Source organism: Tinamus guttatus, unplaced genomic scaffold (assembly GCF_059628265.1).
Source record: "Tinamus guttatus ecotype Peru unplaced genomic scaffold, ASM5962826v1 Tinamus_guttatus_pri_ptg000525l, whole genome shotgun sequence".
NCBI lineage: Eukaryota > Metazoa > Chordata > Aves > Tinamiformes > Tinamidae > Tinamus > Tinamus guttatus.
The window spans coordinates 1,295,349-1,308,196 of NW_028289059.1; the positions used below are offsets into that span (position 1 = coordinate 1,295,349).

Here is a 12,848-nt window from a genome sequence, read left to right on the forward strand (position 1 = left end):
ATTTTGTTTGAAACTGGTAACTTCTGAATGTGCTACATCATTATAATGGTTAAGGATTTGTCTGGTAATACCAATGTAAATACAAATTTGTCATGTGCAAGACTTTAGGAAAAAGCAGAGATAGTATAAATTTTCTGTTTGCTTTGATTTGTTAGTTATTCCCCAGAAAGCATTTAAAAGACATTAGCATCATATAATTTTGCAGCAGAAATAATGTTATTCTAAAATGTTATGTCAGGATTGTGTGAAGTATTTTAATCACTTTCAGTTTCAGTCTGAGTGAGTCTCTGTAGAAATCCTGAGCACAAACCCAAGTATACACTTAGTGACTTTAAATGAGACTTCACTTCCTGTGCTTTGCACCACCACAGAATATCTGAAGTAGTAATTGAATATGGAAAAGGTAATTAGATACTTGGCTTAGTCTTTCATTTTAATAATTAGATTGTAAATTCTATATGAGGTTGCTGGAGTTGAATAAGTAAATCTTGTGTTTAATCCGTAGGATTTTCAGATTTTCCATGGATGCAGGGATGATGCACGTTATGGTCTGGCCATCAGAGGGAGCCTGTATTCCACAAACAAAATAGTTACTCCTCAGTTAGTGCTGATTCACTATTTCCTTTCCCTTGAGCCTTCATTTTCTTTAGGAAATGATGACTTTTTGGATAGAATATTGTCATGCAGTTAGAGCTGCGCTGTAAGCACACACAGTGTACCTGGCCTTCCCTCCTATTTCAGTTTTCTAAAAGCGACGGTCCGGTCTTGGCAAGCAGGTTTTGTAACCAGTCTCCAGGAGTGGGAGCTGTGCGAGGCAGGCCGGCTTTTGCTAGTCGTTCCAGTTGTATAAAGTGGTTTTACCAGCAAACCAAAGCAGCTCTGCTTCTTCTCTGCCTCTGGGAGTTGGCAGGGGGTTGTGTGGCCCCATGGGGAATACAGCTATGCCTAAATTAACCCTTTTTTTCCTCCCTCTTTAGTGGCTAGCATTTAGGCTATGCAGCATGACAGTGCAGTTTACTGACAAACTCCATGGATGTTAGCACAGGAGAAAGGAGCAGCAGCAGGCGGGAGACTGGAGAGGAGCCGTCTCGTTCAGCAGCAGTGGTGGTTTATGCACTTCTTAAAAGATTGTGGAACCACACGTTTAGCATCCAGTGTAGGGTGAGGTGTGTTGCCCCCACAGTATGTCTCTATGTGCTGATTCTAGAGGGAGCCCCCGGAAATCTTTTAACCTGGAATTTCAGGTCCAGATGGTTACACGCAGAATAAGTGAATTTTGCTTCTTGTCAGTTGCTCTTAAGTCATTTCATGCCATGTAGACACTGAGAACTCAAGACAGCTGTAATTTTCTATTAAAAGAACTAGTGGGTATAAAGTGAAAAAACAGTTGCTGGTCCAAATGTGTAACAATGTACTGCTGTGATATACATTAGATTTTCTCCTTTTAGTGCACGTTCCATTAATTACAGTTCCAAAGAGTTCTGGGCTGCGCAGAAATTGGCTCATCCATGGCAAGAGAAGCATGCTGTAAAACTGAAATAATCAACAGTGTTCAACTGTCTCAGAAATAAAAATTTTAAATGTCAACAGCTACTTACATACCAGATCATGCTGACTCATATAACCAGGAAAAAGAAAACACTTTTGGATTCATTTTGTTACAAGACCCAAGCTACCTATGTGCTGATTGTGTTAGACCTTGCCGTGTTTTTGCCCTCTGCTAGATACTGTGCAGTTTTCTGCATGCAGCCTTTTCTAATTAAACTTTGTCCTGCATGACTGTTTTATTTTGGCCCTCTTTGCTAGATAAGTGCTGAAAGCAGGGGCAAACCTTTTAATGGAAAATGAACAATTACCACTTAAGGCCTATTTTAACGCCAGAGAGTTTTATAAGTTTGTGGTTCCAGCAGGGAATAGTTAATGAATAGTTAGTAAATCCAGTGGGCTATTGGGTTAATGCACTCATGTACCCAAGAGAGTATTAAATGCTGTGCCATGACCAAATCCCTTTTTTTGAGGTGCTATGTAAGAGGCTGAGGTGATATGTAAGAGCTGGAATAGAGGGCTGGGCTAGAGCAGAGTATTGCAGTGTCTGTCTCACTCTTGACTCCACTACAGATACTCAGGCAAGGTCTTAACGTTTTGATCAACAGTTTGAAAAAGAATGGGAAGAATGAAAAAAAAACTTCTCACTTTTCAGAGGAAAATGTGATTTGGTTCTATTATAAAAGCATTTTTCAGAAAGTGCGGAGAAGGCAAATATGGAAGGAAGATGGAGTTTGATTCCTGCTGCTCTTGCTTCATTTCTGTTAAGCGGAGGGTCTGCTCATAAGGCAAGAGCAAAGGGAAGTAACTCTACAGGAGCATGGTGGCATTTATGGAACAGGATATTTAAACAAAACAAAAAACACTCTAATTTTCTGCTGTGCAGTTATGTGCGAAGTAGGTCTTTAAATCATTGCAAGTAACTTAATTAATAGGGTGATGGAAATACCTAAATTTGTGGTAGTATTTTTATCTTTGCATCTTGACATTCATTATGGGTTTTATTTTCACTGTAATTGTGTGTGACAGAGATGAAAGGAGCTAACCATGTGCATGCCTGCCTTTGAATCTGCTGTTTAATTTCTCTTTCCTGATAATTATAAGATTTTTTTTGACTGTTAACATCCCTCTGTTTACGCAGAATAAATATGATAATGGGAAAACTTGAATTTGATTAAAGTTGCTGAGCACTGCTGTATTAATAATAAAACTGGATGGTGTTCACAACCCCGATTGCCTTAATTCCTTTAAAACTCCCCACAGTGATCTCAGCTTTTGTTTTTTAATGCTAAAAATGGCAAGTCCTGCTCTGAGTGCCAGGACAGCAAGCACATTTGGAGTTCAGTTACCCGATTCCTTACTGCCAAGCACTGAGCAGCAGTAGCTATGACAGATGCCTTGTTAAAAAGGAGCAGTAAGATGTGCCTTTGCTGCTCAAAAGAAGGTACTCTCACCTACTGCTTATGCGATAGTGATAAACATTTAGGAAGTTTTGGAATCAGTGAAAGCTGATGAGAGAAATAGCCATCCTCAAAAAGTCCTACATAAGCCTCTATTTCAACCTAATACTGTGAGTATTCACATTGGTGGTGTTTGTGTTGTAAGGTTTACCTTACATGTTTGCATGCAGACAAGCAACTGGGCATTGCCTGATCATTGCTTGATCCCTGGTGGCTTTACGGTCAAACTTCATGATCCTAAAGGTCTTTTCCAGACATCTGATTCTCTGATCGACTGCTCCTTGGATTGGATATTGGAAATGAGCACTTCTTTCCTCTCTACACTTCTGTGAGGCTGGAGAGTAAAGAATAGCCCACGCATGTTGCAATATGTGATTGTAATAGCCGTATATCTCACTGGTACGTGGTTAATAGTGTGGCACAGTGGCAATACACTCAGAAAAGCCTGAGCCCAAATATAACCAAGTTACAGTGGAAGAACTAGACTGGTGCTTCCCGGTAGGCACAGCGTAAACCTGTAAACCTGACTGTTTTCAGAGAAATGCTAGTAGTGATGTGTGTGAATAAAAATAGTCACTTTTGGGTGGAGAAGTGAAAAACAAGGCTTTCCTTGTCGTCCATCCTGCAGAGAAGCATCCCCAGCACCATGAGGTAGGATGAATTTGGCTTAGCCACTGGAGACTGAGAATCATAGAATCACAGAATGCTTAAGGTTGGAAGGGACCTCTAGAGGTCATCTAGTCCAACCCCCCTGCACACACAGGGTCACCTGGAGCACATGGCACAGGACTGCATCCAAGCGGGGTTTGAAGATCTCCAGAGAAGGGGACTCCACAACCTCTCTGGGCAGCCTGTTCCAGTGCTCTGTCACCCTCACTGTTAAGAAATTTTTCCTTAAGTTCCTGTGGAACTTCTGATGCTTCAGTTTGTGGCCATTACCTCTAGTTCTGTCGGTGGCCACCAGTGAAAAGAGACCAGCACCATCCTCCTCACTGCCGCCCTTGAGGTACTTATAGACACTGATCAGGTCCCCTCTCAGCCTTCTCTTCTCCAGGCTGAACAGGCCCAGCTCCCTCAGCCTCTCCTCATAGGGCAGATGTTCCAGGCTGTGAGATCCTCCTCAGCCTGATGCTGTCCTTTGTAGCAGTCTCAGTAAGGTGGCAGGGAGCCTGGTAGTTGGTGTGTTGTTCAATTCTATATTCCAAGCACAACATGAATTCTAAAGTCAACTTTTAAAATATATTCACCTCTAGTGATTTGTAATTGCTGCTTTCTTTGCCTCTGAAATAGTTGATTTAGAGTTCTTTACTGCTTGGAAAGACGCCTTGTAAGGCTTGGTGCGTGCTAGTATTAATGTGCTCTCTAGTATTAATAAGGTCAGGATGGTCAGAAGAGCTCTTTGGAAAACCCAAACTTCACCTAGACAACAGAATATCCCTTAAACTAAGGAATTACAAATTTCAATGGGATATGTTGAAGTTAGAATAAAAAATGTGATTGATGCTTAGCTTCCCTCTATGTTTTCAAATTTTAAGTGTAAGGAAAGAGGGATACAGATTTTTGATACAGAGACAAACCATTGTTTCTAAATGCTATTTATTTTAATTGACAGGACCTGGTTTAGAGACAAGGAAAAATAATAGGCTGCAAGAAAATGTGCATGCATAGTATAGTAGTCTTCTGTATTGTGCTTCTAATGAAATCTGGCTGGAAGAAAATGGCTACTTGCATTATGGAGTATCTCTACATGCAATTTTCCATATTGATTTAGCTGTTGATTTTTTCTGGCATTTTCAGTGTAGAGCTGTTCAGAGTAACTTTCATATGTCACATTTGAACTCTAGTTATGGGGAAAGAGTTGCTTTCCCCCAGTGGATTCAGCTGCACCGAGTGTAAGTCATGCAGATGATGTTCAGTAATTTTGACATTAAAAAAATAAGGCACAAGATGATATAATAAAGTACTTCAAAATACACAAAAGATGGCCTGAAAGCAGTTCAAAAATTTGATCCAGGAGTCATTAAGCTTATAAAAATAGCCTTAACTCTTATAGATTATGTTTTGAAGCTGCACGCATGGGTCCGCCTGAGGCTAATGAGGGATCTGGCTTGATTTTCAGTCTAGCTAGTAATGTTTGAGGAAGCCATGTCAGATCCTCATTTGTGGTGGCCCGTAGGCTTTGCCTCTCTATTGTGCTTTCCACTAGCCTGTAATATCTTTCAGCCCGGGCAATTCTCATCACAAACTTGCACCATCATGTGCTGCTCAGTCTGCAAATCCACTTTCATGCTTCCCCTAAGCCTGGCACTTTCCCTTGCTCACAGCAGCGATGCTTCCTTCCCCAACTCTTTTAAAATCCGTTTTGTGACTGCCGCTTCAGAGAGTCACGTCGATTAATAGCATTACGTTACCACTTAATCTTCCCCCTTTTTTTTTTTCTTTTCCCTTTTCCTTCAGATTTGTTTTCTTTTTAACTACTGTTGGAGAAAGGGATGCTGTGATAGTTATGTTGCAGGTGACCGTAGCCAGTGCAGGGTCCCATTTTCCCTAAGTCACCGCAAAGGTGCGGGAGGTGGCCCGGTCTGACGGGCAGGGGATTGTGCATGCACACACACACACACACACACACACACACACACACACACACCTTCTATTTAAACCTGCAGTCTTCTTCTGAAAATACCGTTTTTATTCCCCTTTCTGACCCAGTTTTTCTTTATTTTAATCTTTTTTTTTTTCTTGTTTAGAACTGCAAATTATTAAAAAGAAGGCTTAACTTCAGGAAGTTAAATAGAAGTCAGTATTACAAAATGAAGACTTGCAGGCCCTTTACTTGCTGTCCTGCATTTTAAGATGTGGCTGTCCTATTCTTCCATTGAAGAACAAGCATTTAACATCCTGTGACCGCATGTACATGGGCAAACTACTGATGCAGCAGCGAGCTCCTGTGGAGCTCTGGGAACACCCTGAGAAGGGCCTGTCTCCACCAGTACAGATCTCAGTTGCAGAAGCAGAGCAAAATTGAGCTTTTAGAAATGAAGACCGCGAGACTAAGTTCGTGAGGCTGAATCACAGGGTAGCATCAATTTATTTTTATTGAGACTAACCCTTTTTGAAACAGTGAAGTCCATGAGCCCCAAATAATGCAGTTAGGAGAACCAAATGGAAGGAACCAGGAACTGGGCTTGTTTCAGAACATTTTAGTTTTAAATAAATACGATAAATTATAAATAAATAATAATGTGCTGAATAAATAAAATTATTCTGCACATTGTTTAGTCTACCAGTATCAGAAAATGAGGCGTCTGTTGGATGCCTGGAAATACATGCACAGCATTACTAAATGGTTTAATTTGAACATCTGTATCTCAGTTTGCTAGAAGCAGCAAACATTTATTTATCTATAGTCTTCTGCTTTGATGTGTTCCTGTATTGATCAGTAGCATTTTTCTGCACACCTGCACAGCAGCTTAAGAGAGATTCAGAATGTAAATTCAGAATTATTTCCCACAGGCATAATTTAGAATAAGAAAATAAGTAAGCAAGCTGTACTCGCATGTATATATGCAGATGTGTGTATAGATACATAGATAAGGATATGTAAACATATGTAGACATAGATCTCTATATAAGCTGTACTTATATCTGTATATGTATATATTATAAAGAGAAATAAAAGCACAGAAAGGCATAATAAGTGTGCAGCATGACACAACAGGTTAGTTTAGCTTTTTGGGGCGGAAGCCCAATCAGTTGTTGATTAAGGTTTTAATGAAAACCCGAGAGAAGAACACTGACAACTCAACTTACCAAAATCTTGCCATTCACTTAATGGTCCCCTTCCTCATTGTTTTTTTTAATATTTATCACAAAATTATGACTAAAATTTTGTTGTTGTTACTCTGTTGACTCTTAGAGTGTAGGATATTAGTAGGTAATATAGTAATAATGAAAAGAAATAAATTCAGATGATGAAGAGACAAAAGCCATAGACTGAAACCAAATCTAAATGCGCGGCCTACCACAGTGGCAAGCACTTATTTTGCCCATATTTTAAACAATGCATTGCAGAATTGCCAGGATGTACTTGGCGGGACAGACAGTTGGTAAACTTGACTGTAGTACTGAAAAATTACCTTTTTTGTGCACCTAAATTCTCTTCTGACCAGCTGTCCATATCTCCAGCGAAGAGCTGAGCGCAGGTTCGGCAGGAAGCTGCGGGAGCCGCGTGGGCTCTGTGCAGCATTCAGAACATTCATCCCCGTGCAGGTGGGACACGGCAGCGTCTCTCCTTCCAGCCCTGCCTGCTGCTGCTGAAGGGAGAAGCGGGGCCGTTCTGATACAGCGGATACTCTGTTCTGCCCCAGGGCTAAAAGGCAGAGTTCCATCTTCTGATAGGCACTCATTGGAATCTGTGATACTAGTACGACTCCTATCACCATTCTGTAAATGCTTCATGGTTTTTAATGTGGCTGTACTGTGAGCACCTCTGTGAGTTAGGATAAAAACGAATGGGCCCTTTCTCTTTTTGTGAAATGTATCAGTATCTTACAAGTGGGGAATGAGGGTTGAAAAGGCAATTTCAAGTGAGCCTCTCTAGGAGATGGCATTTGAGTCATTAATTTCTTTGGTTTCTTTCCAAATCCCAACCTCTCTTGCATAGACTATGGAGCCCAAGGTTATATATAGTATGTAGTAGAGAATAAGTGAATTTTGATCTTTTGGTCCCAAGTGAGTTCTCTGAGCTTCTTTTGAAACCTTTTTTTTTTTTTTTGTAGCAAAGTAATGCGCATATAAAATTTCTTCTTATCTGTGATTTCAAAGTATCTGGTATTAATATTTAGTATAGCAAACATGAAAAAATGGTAAGAGCAAGGATCCAGGAATTATATTTGTATGAAGTATGAAGAGTATGAACGGGCAGCCTGATGCTATCCAGCTTTATGTGCCTATGTGCCACCTTCTGTGGGTTTTCCCTATTTCTCAGTCAGCTGTGCTGTTCACTTCCCAGTGCAAAATGCCTTTTCTTTCAGAGGGGAAAAGAAACACTGGCTTTTTCTGATACAGCTGAAATATCAAGCCAAAAAAAAAATTGATTGCAAATACATAATTACAGTAAGAGTTCATTAATTTCAAGTAATACCATTTTTTTCATATTTTGATTTTTAGCTAAAGGATAGCATGAGCCTGTTAGACTTGTAGCGAATTAAAACTGGAATGTGCATTTGTGAAGAAAGAAAAAGGTTTGCAGTTTTGTGCTTTCCAGTAATAGAAACATACTTACCACCGTATTGATTTTGCCACAGGTTATATCAATTTTATCTCTTTTTTTTTTCAAAATGTCAGTGGAATATTTTCGTTGAAAGTGTTTTAGATGGCAGAAGTTAGGAGCATAGTTCAAGTGTTATACTGGAATTTATTTCTAAGAAATGGAACACTATATGGTTCTGGGTAGATGAGTTGTGAAATAGTAAACTAGGTCAGCATGATAGTTTGGCCTTGACTGTAGACATATTTGTATGTAGTTAATCTGTTTTTGAAAATTTTATACTTTCAGAATAGGAAATGAGCTTGAAAGACAACAGTGAAACTTAAAAATATATAACAAAGCCCATCCAACTTCAACATAAGTGGTGTGATCTCAAATTCTGCTATACAAGGTCAAGGCCACATTTTATAGCTTTCAGTCAGAATTCCTTTCATACGAATTGGGGATTACCCAAATACAGAATTTGGCACAGGGCAGTTTTTTTGAAGACAGAAAATTCACTTTCCCAGGAGTTTGCAAAGCTCTTTCAATGATAATAACTCCTGAACAATCTTAATGCAGAATTCTTCATCTGGCAGCAAAGGCAGACATTAGTGTGGACTGCTTTTAAATACCCATCGTTTTAATAAAGCGATATTTGTGACCTTTATTGTCTGCAAATATAAGAATGTTTTTACTTGAGGGTTTCTTCACAGACCGTTGAAGTTAACCAGGAATCTCTCTGCTGTTTAGTATTTTTTTTTTCATGTGGAGTGACTCTGACTCATATTACAGTTGAGAGCACATTTTTAAGCAATCTGTCATATAATATCCTGGTGCCTCTATTTTTCTTCACCTGTAGGGACTATAAAGAAGATATTTCAAGAAAAGGGCATCTTGGCAGGAGGAGACAGAGCTTTTAAACCCCATCTGACCTTCATGAAGCTGTCAAAATCACCAAAGCTGCATAAGGAGGTGAGCTCACGTTTCATAGTGCTCAGCAACGCTCCAGGAAGTTTCATCTGGAGATAAGTAAATGAGTTGCTTGTGCTATAGTGTCATGGTTTTTACTTCTTTGTAACCAGCTGGAGAGGTAAGATTTTAATACTTTAGAAAATACTAATATTTTAGAAAAAAATAGTTAGACACTGTTTTAACAGTGTAGTCCTGTGAGTACTCAGGTTACTGCTCTTGGTATTCTCAGAACAGTCAAATCATTATCTGTTTTCTTTTATGAAACTGTACGAGGTCAAAGGATAAATGTCCTTGTTCCAAATTAAGGAATTTATATTATATTGTAGGGTATGTACTCATAAAAGGCTGCCTCAGTATATTCAAGCAATTTGTTTGGATAATTTTATTTTGCTACTGTATGGGAGAAAATATGTAAGCAGTTAACAGGATTCATACTTGAGTTATGCACAATGTACAGACTGTCAGTTCTTGATGGAATGAACGTTTTGGTGAATTCCCGAGTAGTGATGAAACACATCCAAATTCTCTCTTACAGGAAATTGTTCTTGTCTCTTTATTAGTTTTGTTGGCAAGAAAAATACACAAAGTACGTAAAAGTCAGATAAACTAACAATAATGAGAAACATATAAAAGCAATGCTAATATAACCAGGTACTATTTCTCATTAATCTAACATATATATTATATATATGTAGTATATTTCTTTAAAATGTATTTACTGCCATTATGTGGAATATTTTGTGATCCTCTACAGAACATCAGAAAGTCAGAAAAGTAACTGTCAGAAGAAATATATTTTTAAAAAAGGAAAAATTAAAATATATAATGTAAACATTTTAAATATAGTGTTATTCCCTTAATAACAAATCTAAGGAAATATAGTTACAAATTACAATGAAAATAAACAAGTTTAAAAAATACTAGAGGTGCAAATTTTAGTTATGAATCGGAATTGAGATGCATTAAAAAACTTAGAGGTCATAGCACGTAACTCACTCTGGAACAGAAATAAGGACTTGTCCATAAGTTGTAGATTATGTCATAGTTCTTGTAAGCGCACACAAACTTTTCCTTGTATTAAGTATATACACTTAAGTATATTTTTTTTCTTCACATTTATCTACTGTGCATGAATTATTGGCAAGGATATATACGTTTCTATGTTCTGATATTCACTGCTACTGACAGAACCAGGTCAGTGCCATTTCAAATCATCTTCCTTAGTCCTCCATAACACTGATAATGTGTGTAGTGTTCTTAAGATGCAATTTATACAAAAATATGATGTATTAAAAAGCTGTAAATTATTTTATTGGGACCATTTCCTTGCCAGTCCCTTGTCTGGGTTAAGCATCAGTCTTTACAGTAATTTTTTGTTTCACTGTGTTCATGCATATAGTGAGATAGTTTCATTCATTTACTGAAATAAATAATAATAAATAAGTAATCAATAAAGGCATAAACCAAAAGGAATAAGTATATTATAGTAACTTTTATTATAATGTTTAATTGCATTATCAGATAATAAAGTGATACAAAAAATGGAGGAGTGGAAGACAAATACACTCAGAAAAGCTTAGAATAAACAACAAAGTAGAGTGTGGTTAACAGTTATAGTTTTTTATATATATGCTAACTTTTAAAACATGTATTTTCTAACTTGAAACAATAGTCAGCTAAACTACCCTATTAATAATGACGTTTAAATTCTGCTCTGATTTATTTTGGGGGAAAAAATGAAAAAGCTTTTCTTGTCAGGGCTTAATATATGTGTAAGCTTTTTGAGATGCCTATACTCTGAAAAATTTTTACTTTCCTGAAGTATTATTGATATATACAGAGAAGAGGTCGAGAATTCAAAATGAATTAAAATCTCAAGAAATCACCTTTCTACTTCAAAGGCATATTAAGCTAAAAATAGGAGAAATGTAAATGCCAAAAAAAAGTGAGAAAAAAGTGGGTAAGAAAGCTCTCTGCGAGTGTTATTGTTTCCTCTTCAGTTTCTCAGGGAAAGAACTTCAGCTGCTCAGAAGTGAGAGCAGATTGTCCTTAATGGTCAGCTGGACAATGCTGAGATCAAATGCATTTAGTGCAAAACTCCCCCAGATCAGAGGGTGCCTTTAACCAGTGGGTGTCCTTGTGGAAGGAGATAGAGGGAGGTGATTTCCTTGCACATGCTCAGCCCTTTCCACAATTGATTGTTGGGGTTGTAAGAATATTGGATTAGTATCATGTCTCCTAAACAAAGAACACAGTATATATATACACATATATTTTTCCACTGGAAGATTTTTTTCTGTATAGTATTTCTATTCTTGCTTCCCTTACTAGCTTGCTACATGACAGTAGGTCAGTCACAGCCCCTCTGTTTTTCATTCATGCAAACTGTTTCTTTTTCAGGGAGTATTTTAAAGCATATTTGATAAATGCTGTGTGACATCTTGGGATTCTTTGATACTTAACACTGATGGAACTGCAAATACTATGAAATGGATTTCATAAGTAGGAGATGACTGATAGCTGATTTGCTCTGATGGCCTCTCCTTAATTAGTAAGCCATAAATCTTTAGCCCAGGCAGAGATTTACAAGGAAATTTGCAACAAATACAATTTATGGATATTTTGTTATATACTATATTCTTCTATACAATATTTACTTACAATGCTGTATGTATAATGACTAAATGAGAATGTATGAGGAGCCAAAGTCTGTTTGCATTTGCAGCACTTATATGTGTTCTACAAGGCCAAATTCACCTTTCAGCTGCAATGGTATTATTGTCAAGAGCCTGGATATTATTGTGCGGATAGTATTACTATAATTTAATTGGAAATAGTAGCAATTGCATGATTCAGGAATTTATCCTTGTACTTCTATGTATAATGTGTTATTCTTTTGTCATTGTTGTAGTTTCTTATCAAGATAACACAAGTTACTTATTTTGTAGTATTATAACACATCATAAAGAAGAAAATTCTACATGGAGTCAAAATCAAAGCTCTGTCAGAATTAAAATCTTTTTGATGTGTTCTCACTCATATTCATCTTTTTGTCATCATGCACTAGTCATACCAAATAGATAAGAGGTTTAGTACTAATAATTGTAAAGTTAATTACTTTTTCTCGTATAAATTTTCTGTCACATTTTGTGACAGAAAAGTGTAGCTGATGTCTCTTATTAGACAGTCTCTAAGCAGTTACAGGAAGCTTTGACAGTGGGACAGTAAATCAACCATCTAATGTGTGTTCTGGCTTGTTTAAACGTGGAAGTTTAACCCATTGCAGTTAACCCATTGCAGGAAAGGTCGCTAGCTCTGTGTTAATTATATATCTGCTCTGCTCCAACATGCATTTATTCATGAATATCTGCTGCTTACTCATTCACTGCCTGCTGTTTTCAATAAAGATACTTTGCACCGGCAGGAGAAGCTGAAAGGGAGTCCTTGCCCAGTATTATTCCTTTAACCCCAAGTTTCACTTAATACTTGAAAACAGAATGCAAAATGTCCATCTCTGTCTTGTGTCTCTAGTATAGTTTTCAGTTTCCTGTACTTAGTTTTTCTTTCAGCTCATCCAGTATAGATATGTAGTCTTTGTGTACAGAACATTAATGAGAAGA

The 12,848-nt window shown here is 37.6% G+C and overlaps 1 protein-coding gene across 1 annotated transcript in view; it reads left to right on the forward strand.

Moving 5' to 3' along the window:
- Nucleotides 1–12,848, forward strand: part of AKAP7 (A-kinase anchoring protein 7) — a 78,387-nt gene that overhangs the window by 16,994 nt on the left and 48,545 nt on the right. Inside the window, exon 6 of the mRNA XM_088533887.1 lies at nucleotides 9,116–9,228. Coding sequence (XP_088390013.1) covers nucleotides 9,116–9,228 — 113 coding nt within the window. The remainder of the gene's footprint in view (nucleotides 1–9,115; nucleotides 9,229–12,848) is intronic.